Source organism: Equus caballus, chromosome 16 (genome assembly GCF_041296265.1).
Source record: "Equus caballus isolate H_3958 breed thoroughbred chromosome 16, TB-T2T, whole genome shotgun sequence".
Lineage (NCBI taxonomy): Eukaryota > Metazoa > Chordata > Mammalia > Perissodactyla > Equidae > Equus > Equus caballus.
In genome coordinates, this window is record NC_091699.1 from 38,112,669 (window position 1) to 38,136,811 (window position 24,143).

Genomic DNA, 24,143 nt, shown 5'->3' on the forward strand with positions numbered 1-24,143 from the left:
ATTGTTGCATTAGAAATGAGCCAACAGTCCAATAAGACTTATCACCCTTTCAAGTTTCAATATAGCTTATTGCCAAGTACATTTTTATTTTTAAAGCTCAGCATAAGGGGAAACAGATTAGCAATTGGGTTTAGTCTATACAAAAGAAGTCTGTAACTGTCATGGGTTTTAATACATTTTGTCCAAGGAAATGGAAGTGGGACCCTTGTAACAGATACTAAAGACAAGCTTAATGATGGACAAGGCCTCTAAATGTAACCAATATGCACAGATTAAGCATAGGATTTAGGGTTGGATGTGATCCTGAATAAATTAATCTTTCTGAGCCTTAATTTCCATATCTGAAAAGTGGGACTAATAAAATTACGTACCTCAAAGAAATTAACATGAACAGTAAATTATCAAATTGGTCTAATGACTGCCAAAAGTATTTTACAAGAAAGGGAGAAAAAACTTGAATACAGATAGTAAACTAGGGAATAACTGATCATCTTGAAAGACTAAGAAAAATAAATGCTACTTCTTAATTCAGTAGGCACTCCAGTCTCATGGTTATTTTACTTCCAAATATATTTATAGGTCAAAGATGCCTAGGCCTCTATAACAGTGCTTTCTGAGTTAGGAACCAGTGACTTTTGGGCTATTCACAGAATTGTGGTCTTGTAAAGTTATAGTAGTAGTAAGTAATAAAACAAACAAAAGAATACAGAGACATTATCTTTGGAAAAACTGTACTAAAGAATCTGACTTTTGACCCCGGAGCTGAAAGTACAGACATGTATGATACCAGCCTAGCCTCCCTGGGCCTCAGCAACACTGAGATGACATGTTCCAGGGCAGTTTCTGTATCCTCACAGTCTGCAGAACATGTATCAACTTATTTGGTCCAGTATCCCCCCCCAGCCTCCTCATACAAATGAGCTTGTGGGTAGATGCTTTTGGTGACTGTCCTCTGTTAAGTGACAATAATAAAATACTGACTCATCCAACAAATGAACGTTTTAACAACCCTAAATGCTCCAATTTCCACATGCCAAACAGAATAGACCCTTATTGCCAGCTAATTTGAAAATTTACACTCCAGTTTTTAGCTTAAGATTCTCAACTGTGTTGCCATTCTATCATACAGAAGCAATCTTGGTACTCTGAAGCTGGAGCAAAATGCGACAAAGTGAAGAAGTTCCTACTGACTGGGCACACAGTCAAATGCATGTCATCAAGACTAGGGGTTCAATCACATGCTGTTCTTTCTCGAGTAAAAAACTCACTAATCTGACACACATGGAGGCAGATCCTCATTGTTTTTTGTTTTTGTTTTTACTCTGTGGGCTAATGTGTCCTCATAGTAGCTTTTGAAGACCCAGCTAATTCTGAAACTTAAAAATGCAGTGAGATCTAAGCACAAACATTTAAGTTTATTTTTATAAACTTGCTCGCCCTTCTCCTCTATAGTCTAGAGACCTCAATAGGAAGTACGAAAGGGAAGAGAAAGAGGTAGTAGCTTAGTCAAGGTCTGAAAAAGCAGCTTTAAGTTGGAACAAAACAGCCTTTCCTTATCTCCTTCCCTGTAATAGATCTGTCTTGCCTATGGAATGGTGAAAAATAATGATACATTATTAGTACTTCTGATACAGTTTTTTGGGCTCCAATTATTTGTGTATACCCTTGGGCAAGTCACTTCCTTCAGTTTTCTCAGCTATTAAATAAGATGATAACAGTACTATGTTATAAAATTGTAGAGAGGATTAAATGAATTAATACATAGAGTAAACACAGTTACATACTCAAATGTTAGCTGCTATTATTATTTATTTATTTTTCAAAAGTGACATATAGCAACTAAAAGGTCACGTTAAGGTCATACATTAATGAGGTTTCTAAAAGGTTCTTTTTCAAAACGTTCTTCCACACTGTCATGTAGAATACAACTGAGGCGTGCTATCACCAGAATCAGAGACTCAAACAATGGAACTGATAAGGACGGTAACTGTGAGACTACGAAAGGAATCTGCACAGACGTAAAGATGAGAAGTCTAAATTCCCTCCCCAGCATATACAGACACTGTAGCCCTGTGGCGAGGTATCAAAGTAATTTATGCTTATGGCCTCACAGGCTCATTAATATATAGCAGATGTGCTTTACTTACCAAGCTCTGGTTGTCTGGCAGCATGACAATGATCTGTGCATTATGATCCCAAATCATTCGCCAGAAATCTTTCGTAGTATGTGGCAGAGGATGCTGTGTTATAATAAATTCATTGCTCCTATAATAGCCCTTCAGTTAGGAAGACAAACAATCAGCGATTATGAACGTTTTATTCTAACTTTGTGTAGTAAAACATTCATGAAATAAGACAACATTGTTTTGACGACACTAAAATAATTGAAAAAGCATTTAGTACGTTTGGCTAATTTTTAGATGTACTTCTGCTAACATGTGTAGACAATTTTCTCTCCATGTGCAATTCACTTCTGGTTACCCCTGCTGTTTGTACTTAATAGTAATTTCAACATTTATTCAAAGACTAGATGGGTGAAATTAACAATAAAATTAATTCCTTAACAAGCATTCTGCTTAATGTAAGTTTTTGTACGCAACTGATTAGGGGTCTTTTGTTAGAGGTTTCCAGATATGGAAATCTCTATAATTTTGCTATTACACATGGAGAACTTATTTGAAAAATGAAATCAGTCGCATAGGTGGTATCTGCTGTTTAGCACCTTTCAGCTTAATTGACTTTATTTATAATTAACTGTTGACTCTCACCATGATATAAGAAGCATTAATGTAATCTGTTCCTTTCATTCCAGGCAACGGTGCAAGACCCACTCGAGCACGCTCAGCTATCATATGGAAGAAACAAAAACACCACATATGCCTTATTATACACACACAACCGACAGCGCTTCCTGAGATTTACTTGGTGAGTAATCTATCCCCCGGCACCCCTTTCTTTTTAAGACTTACCTATATTTTTAGTAAAGCTAAAGTGTTATCAGCTAAGGCAGAATGTAAAATGAAATTTGCTGCACATCCCAGAAGGACACAGGCATTAGAGGAATAAAATTTTACTGTGGGAGAGGTTTTCACAGCAGATCACTAAGAGAACACTCTGAGCAGAGAGGACAGAGGGTTTCAGACAATTTTTGACCCTGGTTTGATATTCCTACAATTATACCAACATACTGTACTTTGCTCTTTTGCCATCCCCTTATCCATATCTTTCTCCCCGTAAAGGGCTTAGAAAACAGTGACCTTTTTCAGTAGAGATAATCTCTCCAATGATCACTCATGCCTGTGTCTACAGCGCACACATAGTAGCCCCTGCTGTGTCCCAAGTTATTTATACAAAGGTCACCACCTGTCAACAGTACTTTGATCTCAACAGCCAGAGTACTTTGACAATGTAGGTCTAGTTGTTCAGATTAATCTGGGACTCTAAGTTTTAAAGAAGTGTTAGTGCCACAGTGATAAGGGCTTTACGTTTTTTTAAGTTAAGATATGTAGAAGTAACCTAATTCTTGAATTTTGAGGTGAACTGAAGCTAAATTTCATGTCACATAGATGCAGCAACTTGCTGGCACTGACAGCCACCCTCCCAGTTTGATCAAACTGCCTTAGTTGTACTGAGCATAACTTTTCCATTCGGTAGTAGCTCCCTCTTTACATAATACATAAAGTTCAATGAAAAAAATGCTAACATACTCAACCAAATCAAACTGATTTTAAGATCTTACATGGCACAACTGAAGAGTTTCTGTTCTTTTCTTTGTTACACTCTTTCTGAGCACTAAAGCATTCCACATATTTTGCATTACATTGTGTGACCAGCTGAAAGAAAAGCAACATTTTAGTTTTCATTCAAAGGTATAATTGTGGATGTGTTAACTAACCTTATTGTGATAATCATTTCACAATATCTCCATATATCAAATCATTACTTTGTACACCACAAACGTAAACAATGTTAGATATAAACCAGAAGAAACAACAAAAAAACCAAAGGTATAATTGATAAAATTTGCTTGATCATCTGTCAAAAATATCAATAATCAGATTACTGATGAACAAAAACATTTCTGGGGCCGGCCCCATAGCCGAGTGGTCAAAGTTCCGTGCTCTGCTTCAGCAGCCCTGGTTCGTGGGTTCAGATCCCGGGTGCAGACCTACTTGACTCATCAGCCATGCTCTGGAGGCATCCCACATAGAAAAAGTAGAGGAAGGTTGGCACAGATGTTAGCTCAGGGCTAATCTTCCTCAAGCGAAAAAAGAGGAGGATTGGCAATGGATGTTAGTTCAGGGCAAATCTTCCTCACCAAAAAATAAATAAATAAATAAATAAAATTTCTGTATCCCAAAGAACACTTGTTTGTGTTTCAGGAGTGGTGCTTCTCTCAATTACCTTGGTTATCTTTATGCTTTTCTTATTTCTACCATCAGGCCATAGGCTTCTTGATGACAGGTACTATGTCAGCAATAGATATTTATTGAATTAATGTGGATTTTTCTGTTGATGTCACTGCCTTTGTGAATTTTTTTCTGTAATTCCTCACAGGCACATGAGACTCAAGTGGGTCTACACTAGACAAGACTGCTTTGTGGTAAAAGAGCTAATCATGTTTCTTGAACACAAAGCACTAACTGGGTTCTCAGTAAATTTCTGTTGACATGAACTGATACTGTTCTAAGGCCACTATAAATAATTAGCCCAGTAGTTTAGTTTTGTTATTCTTTCTGTTTCTATTGCTTGGTTGAACCATTTTGTCAATCCTATACTTTTGGGGGGCGCATCCATCTTAGTAGAGTGTATGGGAATGGTCTCCCCCAAATGCTTTAGTACTACTATCAATGGCCCTGGATGTAGCTTTCAAGTTTGGGATGCCTGCTTCTTTCTTCTACTTCAGTTCTAAAGTGGCTAGTGCTTGTAAAAGAACCAATTATTTGGTTTCCAATGGAATGAACTGATTTCTTCGGTGAATTTTTTTTAAAGTATGTGTAAACAAATATTGCAGAAATAGAAAAGAAAGGCAGAATTTAAGAAATGTTGGTACTTAATATTTTTTAAGAATTCATTTTAAACATAAAATGAGACACTATGTCCTCACTATGAATTACGTCAGATGGTTTTTAGAGTAGTTTGGATGTTATAGAAGGAGAGCTAGGAATTTAAAATTGTTTTGACTGAACTCAGTGAAATTAATCTACTTTTCACTTCGTATTACTTGTTATAATTTGCTTGGCAGTCTCATTTCTTTAGCTGAGATTCAAATGAAGGCTTCAGAGTCTACAGAAAATTTTACCATGAAAACTAAAACTGCACAGATTCATCTTATTCTTTCCATCTTGACACTACATATAGAACAATGTGCAAAAAAATAGAATTTAAAAGACTAATGAGAGACTAATAAATTAGAAAGCACTTAGTAATTGGAGAGAGAGATAACATTTGAAAGTTATAATAAATCCTCTGAAATAACTGAGTTTTTCTCATCTTAATTACTTTAATAGTCCTTACAGTCTTTTTTCACCTTTATTTCAGTCAATTCCATATAAACCTTAGCTGCCTATAAACTTCATCTTCCTATCAAAGAAAAAGAACAACCATGTAGGAAAAGTTAACTTTTGTCTAATATTCTTTAGTAACTCTTTTTTAGTTTCTAGATTATCTGTTAGGATAGTCTTTCAAATAGCTTTATTTTTAGGACAATATGCCAACAAATAACCATTCTTAATAAGGATAAGGTAGATTAGTTCAGAAAAAATACAGAGAATATTTTTTAAACTGGAACAACTGACTCAAAGCATTGTCATTGTGTCCAGGGGCTGATATTTATGTTCAGAAAAAGTCATGAATTGCTCAGAAGCAAATACAAAGCACTATGCCATCTACTTGGATACCAACAATTCATACATACGTCAAAACTTTATTTCCTTCACATTATGATAGAGGAGTATAAATAGTAATCCATTTCAGTCTATACAAACTCAACACATTTCTTTACTTCCTTGTTTCCATTTTTTTTTAACCAAAGAAACGTATTCAAAGCACTACCTTGAATTGTTTTTCCAGTCGTGTCTTTCCTCCTACTCCTGGTATGAGGATGCTGTTAACATAGCTATGCAGCTGATTTGAAGATACTTCAGTCTCCTTTCCAAGAATGGCTTCCAGCAAGGCATCATGGATGAAAATGTACTGCTCCTAAAAGGCACATTAGATGGTAGTCACTGAGGAGAGCTGTTAGAGGGTAGCCACCTCTATCCTGGTTCATGAAATCTACCTTAGATTAACTCTGCCTCTAACAGGGACCTCCAGTGAATTTCTTCGAGCATTTATAGCTAGGTGGTTTACTCTAAGACTCACTTATTCATCATAACTTATTCTAGGGTACGGTCTGTGCTGATTTTAGCTCTGTATTCCATACCATGCCCAAAATAGTGGGTTCAATGCAGCAAGCCATGGAGAAATGTGTGTTCAATGAAGGGCTCTAGAACCATTCTCTCATATGTATTTCTCAGGCCAGACAACATGTTAACTCCTCATAGCATCAAACACAGCCTAGCTACAACAGTATCTGCTTCAAAAGTGCCTGTGTAGTTACTGAGAAATCTAAATTTAAGATCCACACAGAAATGGTAAACTATGAGTCAAAGAATAGTATCAAGGTTAGGAGATCTTCTCATACAAACCTGTACATGCTTTCATGCCCTAAGAGAATGAATCTGGCTCCTCAGTATCATTCAGCTTTCAGTTAAAGCATGTGCTAGAACCTCATGAAAGCGCTGGCAGCTACTCCTTACCTCAGTCTGGACGAGGTAGTTACGCTGTGTCCTGATATGCTTCAGGAATCCCAGGACGTTAACTGTGCTTTTGTCTTTTATCTGTTGCAGCATGCTGTCTATTACAATGTAGGTGCCTGTCCTGCCCACACCAGCACTGGAAGAAATGCAGACACTCAACTAGTACCTTTTGCTTTTAACTGTGGACTGGAAAAATTACGATCTAAATATCTAATGAGCTTAGAAATAACCCTGTTGTGTAGATAACCTAGTGTAGTTGACATAGGTTATTCATTATGGATAGTATCCAAAAACTTTATCAGGACTTTTCCCCCTCAGGAGTCTTGATGGAGAGCAAAGACTGCCTTTATCCCAGAGGAGCTGGAGACAGATGTTATATATTTGCTTTCTCGGCCTCCCTTGCTGCTCAAGGTCAGTGATGCAAGAGACTGAGAGGTGTCTCTCCTGGCAGCAGCTGTCTCCACCCAGAACCACACTGACAGAGTCATTGTGTCGTTTTCCTTGCTGTTTAGCCATGTGCCTGGTTCTCCAACTCTGCCAGTGACTCTGGGAGTACCCATTATCCTTTCAATAAACTTCATTCTGCACAACTCCCCCCAGTCTGCCCAGTATGAGAAAGTTCCCATTTAAAGGGATGCTTTCTTTTAGTAATCCAGGTATAGAATAAGAATGCTACATCTGGAAAATTTGTTCTCTGATTCACATTTTTAAATTGTATTAAACTAAAATACTCAGGAAGATCTAAGTTCTGTAGTACTGAATAACAAGCTTCTTTTGGCAGAATCCCCCAGCAGGTTCCCCATCTCACACAACTCCACTGACACCTAAGCTCTTTGATAGACTTCCATCTGTTTTTTTAATGATTCCTAAATGGGTTAGCAAAACTGTAGAGTTCTCATGGGATTTTAAACAGAAGATGGGTTCCAATTTCTGCAACATCCCAAAAGATGCGCTTAGAAAATGCTGTGCAGCCATGCAACATAAATCATAGAATGAGCAACATCCATTTGAATACCAAAGTGAAAAAAAAAAAAGCCAAAAATGCAATTACAAATGAAACAAAACAAAAAGCATTTTTAAACAACCAACTAAGGTTGTTTAAGGTAGTTAAGGAGAGAAAATAGGCTTTACAGAAGGCTTTCCCAGTGCTTTTTAAAAGGTATTTTATATAGCGTGTATACACTAAAATTCTGAAAATAAAATTTATACATACTATAAATATTATTTAGAGGAACCCTACAGAAAAACCATATACAAAAACTTGAAATCTCTAGTGCAGAAAGCTCTAAAGTTCTGTTTAAAGTCAGATTTTTATATGTTAAGAGCAGCCTACAATTTCCCTATAAACAATGGGGATTTTATTAATAACAAGATGATGTATAAACCAGAGATTAGGGCCAGCCATGGTGGCCTAGTGGTTAAGTTCAGCACACTCCGCTTCAGTGGCCTGAGTTCAGTTCCTGGGCACAGACCTACACCACTCTATTAGCAGCCATGCTGTGCTGGTGGTCCACATACTAAAAAACAGAGGAAGATCGGCACAGATGTTAGCTCAGGGTGAATCTCTCAGGCAAAAAAAAAACCCAAACAACCCTAGAGATTAATCCTCTAAAAGATTTTATTTTACCCTTAGAGACAGATGCTGTTTTGTTTTTCTTTTGAGGAAGATTAGCCCTGAGCTAACTACTGCCAGTCCTCCTCTTTTTGCTGAGGAAGACTTCCCCTGAGCTAACATCCGTGCCCATCTTCTTCTACTTTGTATGTGGGACGCCCACCACAGCATGGCGTGCCAAGCGGTGCCACGTCCGCACCCGGGATCCAAACCAGTGAACCCCGGGCCGCCAAGAAGCGAACGTGCGCACTTAACTGCTGCACCACCGGGCCGGCCCAGAAGCAGATGATTTCTTAATATTATGGGAATATAGTTACTTTACATAACCCTAACAGGTCGTATTTGTCCCACTTTTCAGTGGAAGACTCAGTTTCTAAATCAAACGAAGCAGTAGCAGAGCCACAGTGGTCCAAGTTCAGAAAGCCCAAACCCCATGCTCTGCCCACTTCAAATGTCGAATCCCAGGCAGAAGAAAGAGAAAGACACCAGCCCTACCTGCAGTGCACCAACACAGGGCCCATTTCTGGCGTCCGGGCTGCTGAGGATCTCCTCACAAAGGTCAAGACCGGGAGGGCGTACTCGGGAACTCCCATGTCAGGCCACTGCGTGTAGTGGTACTGGATCACTACCCTTTCATTCTGACGACCCTTGGGATTTCCCTTCTGACCCTATGAGAAAAGTGAAAAAAGATGTCTTTGGGCGGAAAGTGGGCATTCTGGCTAACAATAATGTAAAGATGTCAGGAAACACAACCTCTTCACCTCATACGCCCTAATTACTGTTCCTGTGCTAGGTTATTTCCTCTTTGTGGCCGTCTCATGCAGTAAATGGAGACGTTACCAGCTGCATGGGAAGCATCAGACATCTCTTAGAAGAGAAAATGTTTTAAGATTGTACCAAGAATGAATGTTTAATATCAGTGTTTTGAATTTGGAACCATCCAAAGCATTTTGTAAATTGCCCACAGGGCCTCCATTTCCTGACTTCTTGCCCCAACTCCAGAAGGCCTCAGTGCTTTGTTTTCATCTGACCTTTGCCCTGACTCCCATTCTTTCTCCACTGTCCAGGTTGGACCTTCAGAAGCCCAGTGCTGGCTGCTGCTGTACACTCTCCAGGAATTGTGGGGAAAATCCTACGTAACAAATGATTCTCAGTCTCTAGAGTCAAAGGCAACAATACATTTACCTGTCACTTTCATAAATGAATTTGTTAGAGCAGTTTTCCTTTAAGGGGCTGAACTTCTTACATTTTAACTACTTTGGATGAAAAATTTCCCCAAGTAGATCATTTGCTGTGATGTGTTTTTTCTTATTATCAATACCTCTAAAATTTTAAACTTTTTTTTGATGACTCAGGGTCATTAATCAATCAATACAGAAGCTTCTCAGCTGTTTGGCCCTTGGTACAAAGGCCCTGGATGGCTTTGATTTCTTAATTCTTCTGTTAACTCTCTTTTTACTATTTCTTTCTCATTTTCAGTTACTACTTTTTCCTCTGGTCAGTGTACAAAACACATGAAGCTCCTATTTGACCTCCTCCTCTGACTTAAGCTGCTTCTAAAACAAGAGTAAGTGGGCCATGGTCAAGTACCTGAAGGGTTTCCATGAGCAATGGGCTTTGTAAGTATAAACCGGTTATTGGTTGGCTTGAGCCAACTAACAGCTCTCTTATAGAGAATACAGATAAATACAGTGGCACTGACTTTTATATACTTCTGCCAATCTTCGAAAAAACTATACATAGAAAGGACTGTTAACCTGGGATCACAAGTGGGCTTCAGAGCCACTGAAACTGTAGATAAAAACGTGAGTAAATATGAATTCTTCTGGGGCAAGGGGGCTACAGTTTTATCACATTCTCAAAGATGTCCAAGACTCAAAAATAAAAGAACTTTTGCTACAAACCACTGACATACCTCAGCCTCTGCAGAGTAACACTTTATGTTTTTCTTAATGAGCATCTCTCTAGAGTTCATAGTACTGCTGTAATGATCTAAGAGTCTTGATGGGACAGTGGAATTTGAAAAAAGAGAAACAGAATGTGAAAGCAGCATTTCCACCAGGTGTGGCTCTCAGGATGTTAACAGTTCTACAGCAAAGGGTCTTGTTGTTAAGTCACGTTAGGAAACACTAGGCAGAACAAAGTTTTAGAGGTGTCGTCACTTCAGCACTTTGGCCACTTGTGTTCCTTGTAATTTCTAAAAGGGGAGACATATTATATAGCATTCATTTCCCATAGTTACTGAATAGCAGAATCTGATTTTTGCAAGCATCTTGCATGACTAGTATTCCTTGGAACACACTTTGGGAAACAATGCTTTAAAGCTGTCAGAAAATTGGAATTAAAAAGTTAAACCAACAAACAGATGCTGCCATATTTGCTGGTTACCAAAACCCAAGAGGACCTTTTTTTTTTTTTAAAAGAAGCCTTCTTTAGGAAGAGATTAAAGAACGCAATCAGGCCAGTTAAATTCTATTATGTGCTTTGCCAATATCTTTCACACCATATATTGATGTCAATCAAAAGACTTGTGAAAAAATGTTTTAAAAATACATTTTAAACCAAGTTGGTTATGAGAATTGGCCTTGGCTGTACAGTAATTTTCATACAAGTTTAAAAAGAGATGCCCTGGCAGCCCACCCAATTCCTTCAATACCTTTTTCACTTTTGTATTTCTGACTGAAAAACGACGAACAGTATAGCAGGCATGTACTTTTGTGCTCTTCAGTGTGACAATGATGTTTCCATACTCCTCACTATTCTCTGTTGGCCAATACTGATCACATTTCCGCTGCAAAAAGTTAAAAAGTTATAAATTATATCTGCAATTTATGCCCCAATTCTACTGTTGATAACGTGATTTCAAACGACAGAGTCAAAACACAGGTAATATTGCCATGTAGTTGACTGAAAAAGGAACACAGAGGATGAATTGCTTACAGGCAGACATGACCTCTGATGAAGTTAATCTTGGGATAATTTGGGGTAAGATCATTTGAGTAATGGGCCTCGTATTAGATCATCTTTCAACACATGATGTACTTGAAAGAGGGCCTAAGAAAGATGTTTGTTTGACCTGTAAGAAATGTGGGTAGGATATGTTATAAAGGGAGTTTAAGTATCATTTGGAGGTTAGGCTGCATTCACAGTTACAAGAAAGTCTTTTGCAACTGTGAAAATCTTCGTGTTACAACCTGGGTCATCAAGGCAAAACGGATTCTACAGTCAAAGTGAAGTGACAGTGATTCTGAGCAACGAACCTGAGGCGGATCCCTTATTCCAGCCTAAATTAGCATCATCTAATGTAAGCTCATAATCCAATACATTCCAAAATATTAATCATCATCTTAAAAAAAGGTCCTATTAACGATGGTCAAGTGTTTAAGCAGTCTTTACTTCCCCCAATCTGAACTATTTGTAGTTCCTGGACTATTCTGTGTCTCTTCCAACTTCCCTGCTTTTGTTCTTTCTATCCGCTATACTTGGAATGTCCTTCCTTATCTTTTCATCCTGTGTAACACCTCCTCCCCCTCATCGTTCAAATCTCATCTCAAATATTAGCTCCTTTACAAAATCTCTGTAGTGCAGGATGCATTCATCCATTTTGCAGCATTCCCCTAATATCCTATTCATCTCTATCATCACATTTAATCTACTCTGGTAAGTGCTTAGCTCTCTTTCTCATCAGATCACAAGTAAGGTGAGGGCAGAGAGAACACTTTTCATTTCCCTAACTCTTTATATCTGGCCAAGTTCCTACCCTAAAGCAGGTACTCCACAAATATTTTTTTGAATGAAGGTACATGATTAAGATGTTAAGCCAAGAGGCTCTTACTCTTCCTTTTTCCACAAGATTCGTAATCATGACAATGATTCCAGTGTTTTGTTCCCAAATCATCCTCCAGAAATCTTCAAATGTAGACTTTAAAGGTCCCTGGGTGGCGATGTAGGCTTTCGCTTTGTTGTAACCCTTCAAAGATGACACAGCACAAAGTAAGATGAAAGCAGTATCACAGACCACTTAATAATTCAAGTGCCTTCCATACTGAATAGGCTGTTTTTAGTGAAAGCTCTGTGCGGTATCAAAACACATTCACACAGTCTCTGTGGCACTCTTCAATGATCAGAAACAGGTTTATAAAAACATTTCTGACTTACATCGACATAGTTTGCATTAATGTAGTCGCTGTGCTTAGAGTCTTTTCCTGGTAAAGGTCTTAACTTCACCCTACTGTGATCATCTATAGAGAATAAGAAAAAAAAAAAGCAAAAAACAAAATGTATAATTCAAAAACTAGCAGCATTCTAAAGCACAAAACAAGGCAAATGCAATGTGGCATCTCCCAGAGTGCCCCCAGAAAGCTTCTGGCAGAAGAGCAACTGAAAACTCAAAGACACAGCATTCAAACCCATCTCAAAACACAGGGACACTGCTGTCTTGTGCTCTGACCAGTGCATGCCCAAGAAATGCAAACTGAGATCCTTATTAGTTCATGTGAAACAACTGCCAGTTGCAACCCTCCAAAATTTCCTTGTTCTATATTTTAAAACCAATTTCAAAGGCTTTTGATTACCTATGCCCCCACTCCCTGTTAATACAAATATAAAAAGGTGATTGTTATATTGAGTCCAGAACGTCTATTTTCAGGAGATTGCACTGCTAAATTCAGTCGGACTCCCTGCCACCCCAACATAACCTATGTAATTGAGGGAACCAGAGCTGCTTCTAAGAGTCATCTCATCACAGGAATCTGAAGTCAATGATCAGATTTTAGGATTTACTTAACCTTAGTTTATGAACAAAAGGCAGGTGGTATATGTACCTCCAGTTTCCCAACAGAGTGAGCCTGTATTTTTAGGATAACAAAGAAAAGGAAGCTGAGGTCATAATTTTTTCTCTAGCTACAAACAGAATGGGCAAAAGCCACTTTACATTTCTGTTTATTGTCATGATCATAAATGGCTATTCAAAAAGAAGTCCAGGGGCCGGCTCCATGGCCGAGTGGTTAAGTTTGTACGCTCCGCTGTGGCGGCCCAGGGTTCGGATGCTGGGCGCGGACATGGCACCACTCGTCGGGCCACGTTGAGGTGGCGTCCCACATCCCACAACTAGAAGGACCAGAAACTAAAATATACAACTGTGTACAGGGGGGGTTTGTGGAGATCAAGCAGGAAAAAAACATTGGCAACAGTTATTAGCCCAGGTGCCAATTGTTAAACAAAAAAAAGGAAGATTGGCAACAGTTGTTAGCTCAGGTGCCAATCTTTAAAAAAAAAAAAAGTCCAATGAGTGGATTAGCTTAGACATTACTGACCTCAGACTATATCAAGCACTTTTTGAAACTCCTCTACATTCTTGGAACTGTGAATTGCTTTTGTTGCTCTGAAAAACTCTCAGACTACAGTTGATATGAACAGGGGCTGCCTGATATGAATAGGCCCAAAATGAAAAATTTCTCCCAAGGCATCTGGATATAAACTGGTATGCCTTAGGAGGCTTTTATTGTATATTGTTATTTCTCAGAATGACAAATAAGAACACATACTCATCAGGTTGCAAAATTCATATTTAACCAAAAAGGTAATAGACTGGCTAAACAGATCAATATAGGAGGTGGCATGGTGGCATCCACATATACCTTGCAAGTTGTGCTCATTCTGTGAGAGAAGGCTTTTCCTACATTGTGTTTCTGGCAAATTCACAGACTAATTTTACTTGTTCCAATACATTTCTGTGCTTCTCTTTGCTATACAAAGGCATTAATATAGGGGTAGACCAAGGTAACAAGTGATGTGCCCAGAATCTGATCAAGTGGCCAAGAGAACACCAAAATCCAACTCTCTGAACTTACGAAAATAAAACCACATCTCATTTGAATTTGTGAAAGTAAAATCTCAAATGGACTTGTGAAAGTATAACCACATCTAACCAAAGATAGCGATTTTCTAGCAAAACATCATGATGCTTGGGCATATCATACAGAAGCTGCCTTGATTTCCTCCCCCTTCTTTGCCGCATACTTTCAGCTACTACAAAGTCACTACAAGAAAAGGTTGCTACGGCAGAGAGAATGGTTTGTGTGGACATATGCAAAGCATATATGTGTATATATCCCTGCCTGACTTATATGGTTAGAAATGAGGGATATAGGTGGACAAATCCTTACAGTCTCAGGAAGCTGAGCCTCAACTGTGTTGGGCAACAAATACTGCCAGAGTCAATTTATTCAAAGACTGGAGAGAAAAGAAGTTTGACTCTTCTTCCTTGTTCTCTTTTTTACCTCCTCCTCATTCCCTGAAATGAAAGACCCTGAATAGCCAAAGCAATCTTGAGAAAGAAGAACAAAGCTGGAAGCATCATGCTCCCTGATGTCAAACTATATTACAAAGCTATAGTAATCAAAATAGTAATGGTATTGGGCATAAAAACAGACACAGATCAATGGAACACAATAGAGAGTCCAGAAATAAACTCACATATACATGGTCAATAAATTTACAACCAAGGAGCCAAGAATATACAGTGGGAAAAGGGCAGTTTCTTCAATAAATACTGTTGGGAAAATTGGATAGCCACATGCAGAAGAATGAAATAGACCACTATCTTACACCATACACAAAAATTAACTCAAATTAGATAAAAGTCTTGAATGTAAGACCTGAAGCCATAAAACTCCTAGAAGAAAATATAGGTGGTAAGCTCCTTGACGCAGGTCTTGGCAATGACTTTTTGAATCTGACACCAAAAGCAAAAACAACAAAAGCAAAAGTAAACAAGTGGGATTACCTTAAACTAAAAACCTTCTGCACAGCAAAGGAAATCATCAACAACATGAAAAGGCAACCCACTGAACTGGAGAAAATAGTTACAAATCATATCTGATAAGGGGCTAATATCCAAAATATATAAAGAACTCATACAACTCAATAGCAAAAAAAAAAAAAAATCTGATGAAAAAATGGACAGAAGATCTGAATAGACATTTTTCCAAAGAAGACATACGGATGGCTAGCAGGTACATGAAAAGATGCTCTATATCATTAATCACTAGGGAAATGCAAATCAAAACCACAAGATATCACCTCACACCTGTTAGAATGGCTTTATCAAAAAGACTAGAAATAACAAGTGTCTAACAACTATGAGAACTAATAAGTTCAGCTGAGGTTTAAGAGACAAGATCCATATATGAAAATCAATTATATTTCTATACACTAGCAATGAACAATCTGAAAATAAAATTAAGTAAACACTTCTACTTACAATAGCATCAAAACGAATAAAATACTTAGAAATAAATTTAGTAAGAGCTGAACACTTGTAAAATGCAGACTATAAAACATTGTTGAAAGAAATAAAAGATGGCCTAAATAAATGGAAAACATCTCATCTTTATGAATTGGAAAACTTAACATTGTGAAGATGGCAATGCTCCCCAAATTAATCTACAGATTCAATGCAATCTATAGCAAAATCCCAGCTACATTTTTTGCAGTAATAGACAAGTTGATCCTAAAATTAATATGAAAAGAAAAGGGACCAAGGATAGCTGAAACAATCTAAAAGAACAAAGTTGGAGGACTCACGGTTTCCAATTTCAAAACTTATTACAAAGCTACAGTCAGTAATCAAGACAATGTGATACTGACATAAGGGTAGATATATTGATAGATATATAGACAGATTAATGGAACAGAATTGAGAGTCCAGAAATAAACCCTTACACTATGGTCAGTTGATTTTCAGTAAGGCTGCTAAGACAATTCAATGGGGAAAAGAAGAGTCTTTTCAACAAATGGTGCTGGGACAACTGGATATCAACATGCAAAAGAATGAAGTTGGACCCCTACCTCATACCATATACAAAAATTAACTCAATGGGTCAAAGACCTAAACGTAAGAGCTAAAACCATAAAATTCTTTGACAAAAACATAGGTGTAAATATTCATAATCTTGGATTAGGCAGTGGTTTCTTAGACTTGACACCAAAAGCATAAGCAACAATAACAAAAATAAACTGGATTTCACCAAAATTAAGAAGAAAATGTGCTTCAAAGGACACCATTAGGAAAGTGAAAAGGAAATGCACAGAATGGGAGAAAATATTGGCAAACTATATATCTGATAAGGGGTTTGTATCAAGAATGTAAAAAGAACTTTTACAACTCAACAGTAAAAAGACAAGTAATCCAATTAAAAAATGGGCAAAGGATCTGAATAGACATTTCTTCAGAGAAGATATACAAATGGCCAATAAATGCATGAAAGGAGGCTCAACATCATTAATCATTAGGGAAATGCAAATCAAAACCACAATGCATTCATATCCATCAGGATGGCTATTATTAAAAAAAACAAAGTAGCAAGTGTTGGAGAGGATGTGGAGACATTAGAACCCTCACATATTGCTGAAGGGAATGTAAAATGATGCAACCACTTTGGAAAACATTTTGGCGGTCCTTCAAAATGTTAAAGTATGACCTAGCTATTCCATTCCTTCGTATATACCCAAGAGAATTAAAAGTATATGTCTGCACAATACTTTGTACACAAATGTTCATAGTAGCATTATTCATAATAGTCAAAAAGTAGAAACAACTCAAATGTACATCAAATAATAAATGAATAAACAAACAAAATGTGGTATATCCATACCATGGAGTATTATTCAGCCATAAAAAGGAATGAAGTACTAATACAAGGTACAATATGGATAAGTCTTGAAAACATTATGGTAAGTAGAAGAAACCAGACACAAAAGGCCACATATTGTATGATTCCACTTAAATGTTCAGAATAGGCAAATACATAAAGATAGCAAGTAGATAAGTGGTTTCTAGGGACTGGGGAAAGGGAGGAATTAGCAATGACTACTAATGGGTAAAGGGGTTTCTTGTTGGGGAGCTGAAAATGTTTTAAAATTAGATAGTGGTGATGGTGGTATAACTCTGTGATTATACTAAAAACCACCGAAATTCACTTTAAATTCAAATGCAAATTTAAATTAACTTAAATGGGTGAATTTTATATGGTGTGTCAATTGTATCTCACTAAAGTATTTTTTAAAAAGTTTACCTACAGTAGTGTTCAAATTTAAGTGGTCCAATTTAAATGCACAATTTTTTATTTAAATGCATTTAAGTGCACAATTTAAACACACTAATTTTATGTAATGTCTTCCTTACCATAGTGTATGTTAACCATAAACATCTGTGCCCTTGCCCTTAATATCAAAGCAGATATTGCTGCCAGTGACCTAAGCCCCAATGTCTACGAAAATTGGCATTCTGCCACAGAAGTAGCCTGAGCTCCTATGCTATTTCTTGAGGCTCCATAAGAAGGCAGCTTATTTGTTTGAGTCCTGAACCTCCAGGATACTTTTAACCTTGGAAATATGTTGGATAGGACTAAGCACATGGGCCACAAGGACTAGAGGCTCACCACTTTAGGTATGGATCAACTACCTGACTGCTTTGAAATTCAGTTTACTTGATTCAATTCTCAGTATTTCTATTTCTATTAAAAGCCTTGGCTCTCACTGGTTAAAAACAATGTCAAGATAGCCACATGACATTAAAATTTTGGTTCCCAGCATTGGATATGAAATCACTTCATGTGAAAACAGTCAAGCTCAGAATATTTTCTTTCAATCGCCTTAATACTAAGCTGAGATCTGACAGCTTAATAAAAGACTAAGAGGGCAGAAAATGTCCCCACTTCTTCTTATACACAATTGAAGATGAGCTAATGAGAGGTTAACTTGCAAGTGTAATTCTTTCTTGGCATCCTGATTCTGATTGCTTGGCTTTCAGCTTATACCCAGCATGAAGATTTAATTTCCTCGCAGTTGAAGATAGTTTCTAGTTTATTACTCACATGCTAAAATGTTGATGTATCTGTTTTTGTGCTTGTTATCTGGATGATTGGAATGTTCTGCAGTGATGTTCATATCAGCCGTACAGCGTTGGACTTCCTAGTGAAGAAAACAAACAGAAGATTTCAAAGATTTTAGACACAACTTAGATGTTCAACAAGGTTGTACAAAGAAAGGAAATATTTACACCCAAAAGCATAAAGTATTTACTCACTCCCTAGCCACTGGCACCATTACCTCCCCAAACTCAACTTCAGAAATAGTTACTGACATACTCATAACAAACGTATGAAGGATGTGAACAAGATAAAAGGATTTCATTCCTTACTAATTCATCAATCACGTTCTTTATTCCAGATTTTGACCTAGGCAAGGGGATTACAAAACAGTATCTCTTTTTGAATATGTCACAGTCTGATGGGTGAGAAGAACATGCAAAAAGATAACAACAGCCAAATGCGATTAATAGAAAAGTGGCCTGAAGAAACCATCATGGGAGCATAGAGGAAGGCTTTAGACAGGAGATTGTTCACCTGTGTCTTAAAAGATGAAGAGGAATATTACAGGCAGAAATATAATCTCCACCATGAATCGCAATATGCTTACAGGCCTCTTGCCTTGGTTTATAACCAGACTGCAAATTGACTATAAAGACTCAGTCCTGAAATGACACTAATATATAGCCCAATCAAGGGTCATATCTGGCTCAAACATACATGGTTCTGATGAATTATTTGTTAACTCTAATTTTGTTTAAATTATCCTTTAGAAAAACAGCAGTGGAAGATGCAACTCTCTTCAGCTACCTTTGCCATGGATATAAACATCATGTATTAGCATAACACAAGGTTGCTGAAAAGTCAAATTTTTCTACGCTGTATGCCTCAAACCAAAGAAAGTACTGGAGCTAACTAAGGGAAGTCATTAGTAGCGCACAGCTGCTACAAAGAGCAGGAGCAAAGTGGCACAAAATTATCAGGAGAAATGTTTTACACATAACAGATGTAATAGAGTTTAGGAGCATGCAGACTTTTTTTCACAAAGGAGTTGCATAGCAATTATGGATGTTTTCCACAGCATTTACATTAGGCATAATGAAAACAAGTAACTGGTTGTCTTTTATATTCACAAAATACTTCTGGGAGAGGAGTCTCTCTCTTCTCTCCAAGGAGGAACTCACTGTAATCAAAGAATTTAACTAAGGTATAAAAACAAAGGGTCACTATCTGTACAAAGAAACTATTCATGGACTCTTGATTCTTAGAAGCTGTATATTGAATTTTCTGTAATTGTAGGCCTTCCCAGTTGTCCAAAATAAATAAATAAATAAATAAAATAAAGCCCCACAGGCATTAATTCAAGACACCTCTCTGGGGAAATTGTGTGTTTCATGACAATCCTTACCCTTTTTCACTCTTACTAAATGCAATAAACTCTGATATTTTCTATTTTATTCTAAAATGGTTTATAACCTATGGTTTGGCAAATGCGGGTTTTAAAGGGTCTTAAGGCTGCCTTTGGCTCTTTTCTCTAAAATAAGATAACAAAGTGTGGGCCGATAACAAAATAATGAATCTGATATCTTGACATCTACAAGAACATAAGCAATACTAGCCATACTCAAGAGTATTTGGAGGACTGATCTTTTAGAATTGCCTTGAAAGACTAAGGCATACCCTTTTGAATAGTTTCAGGGGCAGAAAACTTTGAAAATGAGTTTGTATTCTGAAAGACATTAATTTAATCTCTACACAAATCCCTGAAATAAGCTGACATCCTTGTGTTTCTGGGTTTTGAAGGTCATACCTTTGGCATGTATTGTTCAGGGCTGAGTTGCTGAGGTACCTCGTGCTGAGCAATCTTAGCTTTTAGTACTTTAGTGTGAGATTCACTTTGTTTATTGCTATTTTTCCCCACTTTGTGGATCTGACCACCCTAGCTGTGGACTGAGGTTGGGCCTCTCTTTTTTTTTTTTCCTGAGGAAGATTAGCCCTGAGCTAACATCTGCCAATCCTCCTCTTTTTTTCCTGAGGAAGACTGGCCCTGAGCTAACATCCGTGCCCATCTTCCTCTACTTTATATGTGGGACGCCTACCACAGCATGGCTTGCCACACAGTGCCATGTCCGAACCGGCGAACCCTGGGCCGCTGAAGTGGAACATGCGCACTTAACCGATGCGCCACTGGGCCAGCCCCTGGGCCTCTATTATAATGCAACTGACCAAGACTGCTTGGGAGCAGCTGTCTGTGCTGTTTAAAGCAGTCATTCAATATAACCAATCAAACTCTTTGTTATCTAAAATCCTTGGTCTGATCCGTTGCCTCTATTTCACTTTTCCAATTATGTGAATGACAGAAAACAAAGAATAGTCATAAATAATGTTAAATCTGATCTTATTAGAACCCAAGGGCTTTGCCTAAGGCCTTCTGATTTTGTCTTGTGGATAATAATGTCATCTGTAATTCTTTGCAGTACTGCTTGGCTCATTTACATGCTGATAATATCATCTGATCCTGGAGTGGCTTTTCTCCATCAGAACTGGCATTTCAAAGTTAATGTGATTTTAATAGGTGTTAAAACCCTTTCAAGTGACACTGGCCAATGGAGTGTGTAGAGTAAAGTTACCTCTTCAGCAATCTGATAAACAGTTTAAAATTTAAGCTTGTTTGGATTTTACTGTCTATATAACAAAGCTGGAATTCTCAAAATGAATATTCTGAGTATTAACAGACACAGAACTACAGAAGATAGCCAACTGAAAACAAGAGGTTTAAAATAAAGTCAAAATAAAAAAGCGAACAAAAACATTAAAAGTTGATATACTCAGAATTCTTGGGAGATGAAATAGGCTAAACCACCTCCTGCCTGGAGTCATTAATGTGAGAGGCTGTCAAAAGGGCATGTGGAGACTTACTGTCCTGCCATTCTGTGGCTCAATTAGAAAAAATAATTCAACAAAGATACACGTAGAAATCTTTCACATTACTCAGCTTCACAAAACAAGCTGAAAAGAAGATATTTTGAACCTAGTGACCAAGTGTTACATTGAGTACGTATCACATTCTTAGTATCTGAGTTCAGGCAGCCCACAATTGTGTTTAGGGGACTATTCTACAGAAGACTGATGCGTTTAGGTCATGGCTACAGCCTGGTGGTTGCACAGTGACAGACACAGAGCTGGCCCTCACCAGGTCCTGGTTACACTGCATCTTCCTGCCTCTACTCTCTGCTCAGGCTACAAACTGCTGCCAGACTTTCTCCAAATGCTGCTTTGACTTTGTTATTCTCTTACTCAGAAACCTCTGGATAGATTCTAAATTCCTCAGTGAGGCTTGCAAGGTTCCATCCTATCTTCCACAAACTCCCTTCCCAATGCCAGACAGTTTTAATTCCCTACCCTTTGAAAAGACCATATGATTTCCTGCTCTTTGCTTTACTGCCGTTTACCTTGCCAAGAATGCCTGTCCTCCTCTCCCCCTATCTGAATCCATATGTCTTTATCTAAAATTACTGCCTTACCCCTCCAGAAAACCAACCGATCTTTGGAGAGTACATTACAGTACCTATCATCCTGCAGCAGGTCTATAAAATAAAATTATTTTTCATATACAATTTATGAATGAACTCACTTTTCCCCTCACTCTTCATAAAACCTCAACCAACTATGATTTTCTTCATAATAAGGGTTTAAAAATGTTTTTCTTTAAGACATTTAAGGCCCAAACTGGCATTTTGTCACAGATGCTCTGGAAACTCTATGAGGTCATTTTCTGCCATCTCGCAGGCAGCAGTCTTTATGCAGCATTATGCCTAGGTCTAGGGACTCCCTATTATGTGTCATCAGCAACATCAGAAGTCTGCATCTTACATAAAGTGATTGTGGCTACTGGTCCCTCAGCACATGGGCTCAGGTGGACAAAGCTTTGTTCTCGTGATTTAAGATGAGCAACCAGTCCCAATTTAGCTCAGCTGGAGTTAATTGTAACAGAGGCTATCCCCTAGAGGATCTCGTCCAGGGGAACTGGACCTTTGGCCTCATCTCGGCACTCAGCCTTTATGCTTGTGATGCTCCTGACCCCTGCCTATTAATTCTGTCGACCCACAGGGCCTTAGAGCTCCCTCCTTTTGAAAGGTTATGCTAGCATTGCACCTTTGGAAGCCTCCTGTATCATCGCCGTGGAGGCCAGGGAAGAGTGAGGTTGAAGTCAGCTCAGGTAGCCAAGCGAACAGAGTCACTGAACACTATCCCGAGACAAGGATTGATGTTATTTCCAGTGACTGCAAAATCTGCTAGAGCTATAATGTCGCTAGCTTTTAACAGTCTCCAAAATTTATCTGACAAAGACAAAAAGCTTGCTTTCAGCATCACGTCGAGACAAAGATTCAAAATTACCAGCGAATCGTTCTTCTCATTCTCCACCAAGCAACAAAGTTCTGAAAATATGATAGCTGTTCACCAATTTTTTTTCACTTCTATCCAACATTTTTAAATGAGATGGGGCATCTAGAACTTTTGGTGAAATACTCAATCAAAATTCATAGGTGCCTTTCTCCTCTGCACTCCTCCAGAACTTTATATCTGTGGTGGCACTTATTTTGCTTTGCCCTCTTTCTGCTTTAGTTGTGTACACTCTGGTCTCCACCCCCACCAGACTGAAGTCCCGAAGGGCAAGGTCTCTGTCTAATTCATCTTTCCATCTTATATTATGTCCAGAGAATTAGAAGGTACTCAGAAACTATTAGATGAGTTGTTTTATCTCCTCTTAATGGCGAAATATAAACTGTTAAGTGGTATTACTCTATAACCTTAAGATTAGTTCTTTGACTAACTTTAGGCCTCTATTCAGATATTGTAGAAGATTTCATAAGTCAGATTCTCAGCTATCTGGGAAGGTTCTAGACCACAAAGATCATGCAATGGGCTCCTGGTACTCTTAGTAGGGGGGATCCTTATTTTGGCTGCTCCCTCCAACCATTTTTGCCAAGGCCATTGTTGCTCCATCAGCTTCATGGTCAGTTTTAGACAATCAGTGGCAATTTTGGTTTCTTCTCTGACTTCCGCTCAGTACAGGACACGACTACTTTAATGAGAGTCTGAAGGGCATCAAAGTTATACACAGGGGCTCGGGTCAGATAGCCCTGCTCTTAAAACCTACTTCCGCCATTTCAAAACTGAGCTGCCCAAAGCCTCAGCTTTCTCATGGGTAAAGTTTCCTCGTCTGTAAAATGGGGACAATAAGACAGCACCCACTGATTGATGGGGTAATTCTGAGGAATGAGTGAAATAATCCACATGGTAATAATCCACGTGAAGTAAATGCCAGCCATCATTACTCCACATAAAAAGATCTGGAAATCTGGGGTTGAGGTTACTACTCTCTTACCATAATGAGGATTTTGTTATGTTGTTTTTTTAAATCACACAAAATCTCTTTTCCTGACCTTCCTTTTACAGCCTATTACTATCTCTTGTTTCTAAAACAGCCTTAATAATTTCTTATATACCCTGTTACCAGTTTTCCTTTTCAGTAGAGCTACCAAAAAAGGAATGATACCACTGTTTTAAAATACTTCAAATTTTCCCTAATTTAGAAGACGACAGTATATTAGTGAATTTTCCTGCTGTCTCATTCCTCCTCTATGTTGCTGCCTTCCTGTGCTTTTCAGAGGAAAGGATATTCGTCCTATTCTGAATAGCTCTGATTTTAAACCTTTCAAAGCAGAAGAGATTGCAAAAGGACAACAGTAGAACAATGCCTTCCTCCTCCCTGTTCCCCTCCCATAAATACCACCTAATAATCCTTAAGCTATAAAGTTCAATACAGGCAATGAAAGCTCCTAGCCACAGTAATTA

The 24,143-nt window shown here is 38.0% G+C and overlaps 1 protein-coding gene across 6 annotated transcripts in view; it reads right to left on the minus strand.

Moving 5' to 3' along the window:
* PTPRG (protein tyrosine phosphatase receptor type G) overlaps nt 1-24,143 on the minus strand; it is a 675,839-nt gene that overhangs the window by 17,605 nt on the left and 634,091 nt on the right. For all 6 annotated transcript variants that reach the window (XM_023621202.2, XM_070238719.1, XM_023621201.2 and 3 more), the window contains 10 exons: nt 18,291-18,387; nt 12,571-12,653; nt 12,248-12,382; nt 11,069-11,203; nt 8,908-9,080; nt 6,801-6,936; nt 6,055-6,201; nt 3,740-3,833; nt 2,769-2,845; nt 2,148-2,276 (listed from right to left, as the gene is read on the minus strand). In XM_023621202.2, the coding sequence (XP_023476970.1) occupies nt 2,148-2,276; nt 2,769-2,845; nt 3,740-3,833; nt 6,055-6,201; nt 6,801-6,936; nt 8,908-9,080; nt 11,069-11,203; nt 12,248-12,382; nt 12,571-12,653; nt 18,291-18,387 (1,206 nt within the window). The remainder of the gene's footprint in view (nt 1-2,147; nt 2,277-2,768; nt 2,846-3,739; nt 3,834-6,054; nt 6,202-6,800; nt 6,937-8,907; nt 9,081-11,068; nt 11,204-12,247; nt 12,383-12,570; nt 12,654-18,290; nt 18,388-24,143) is intronic.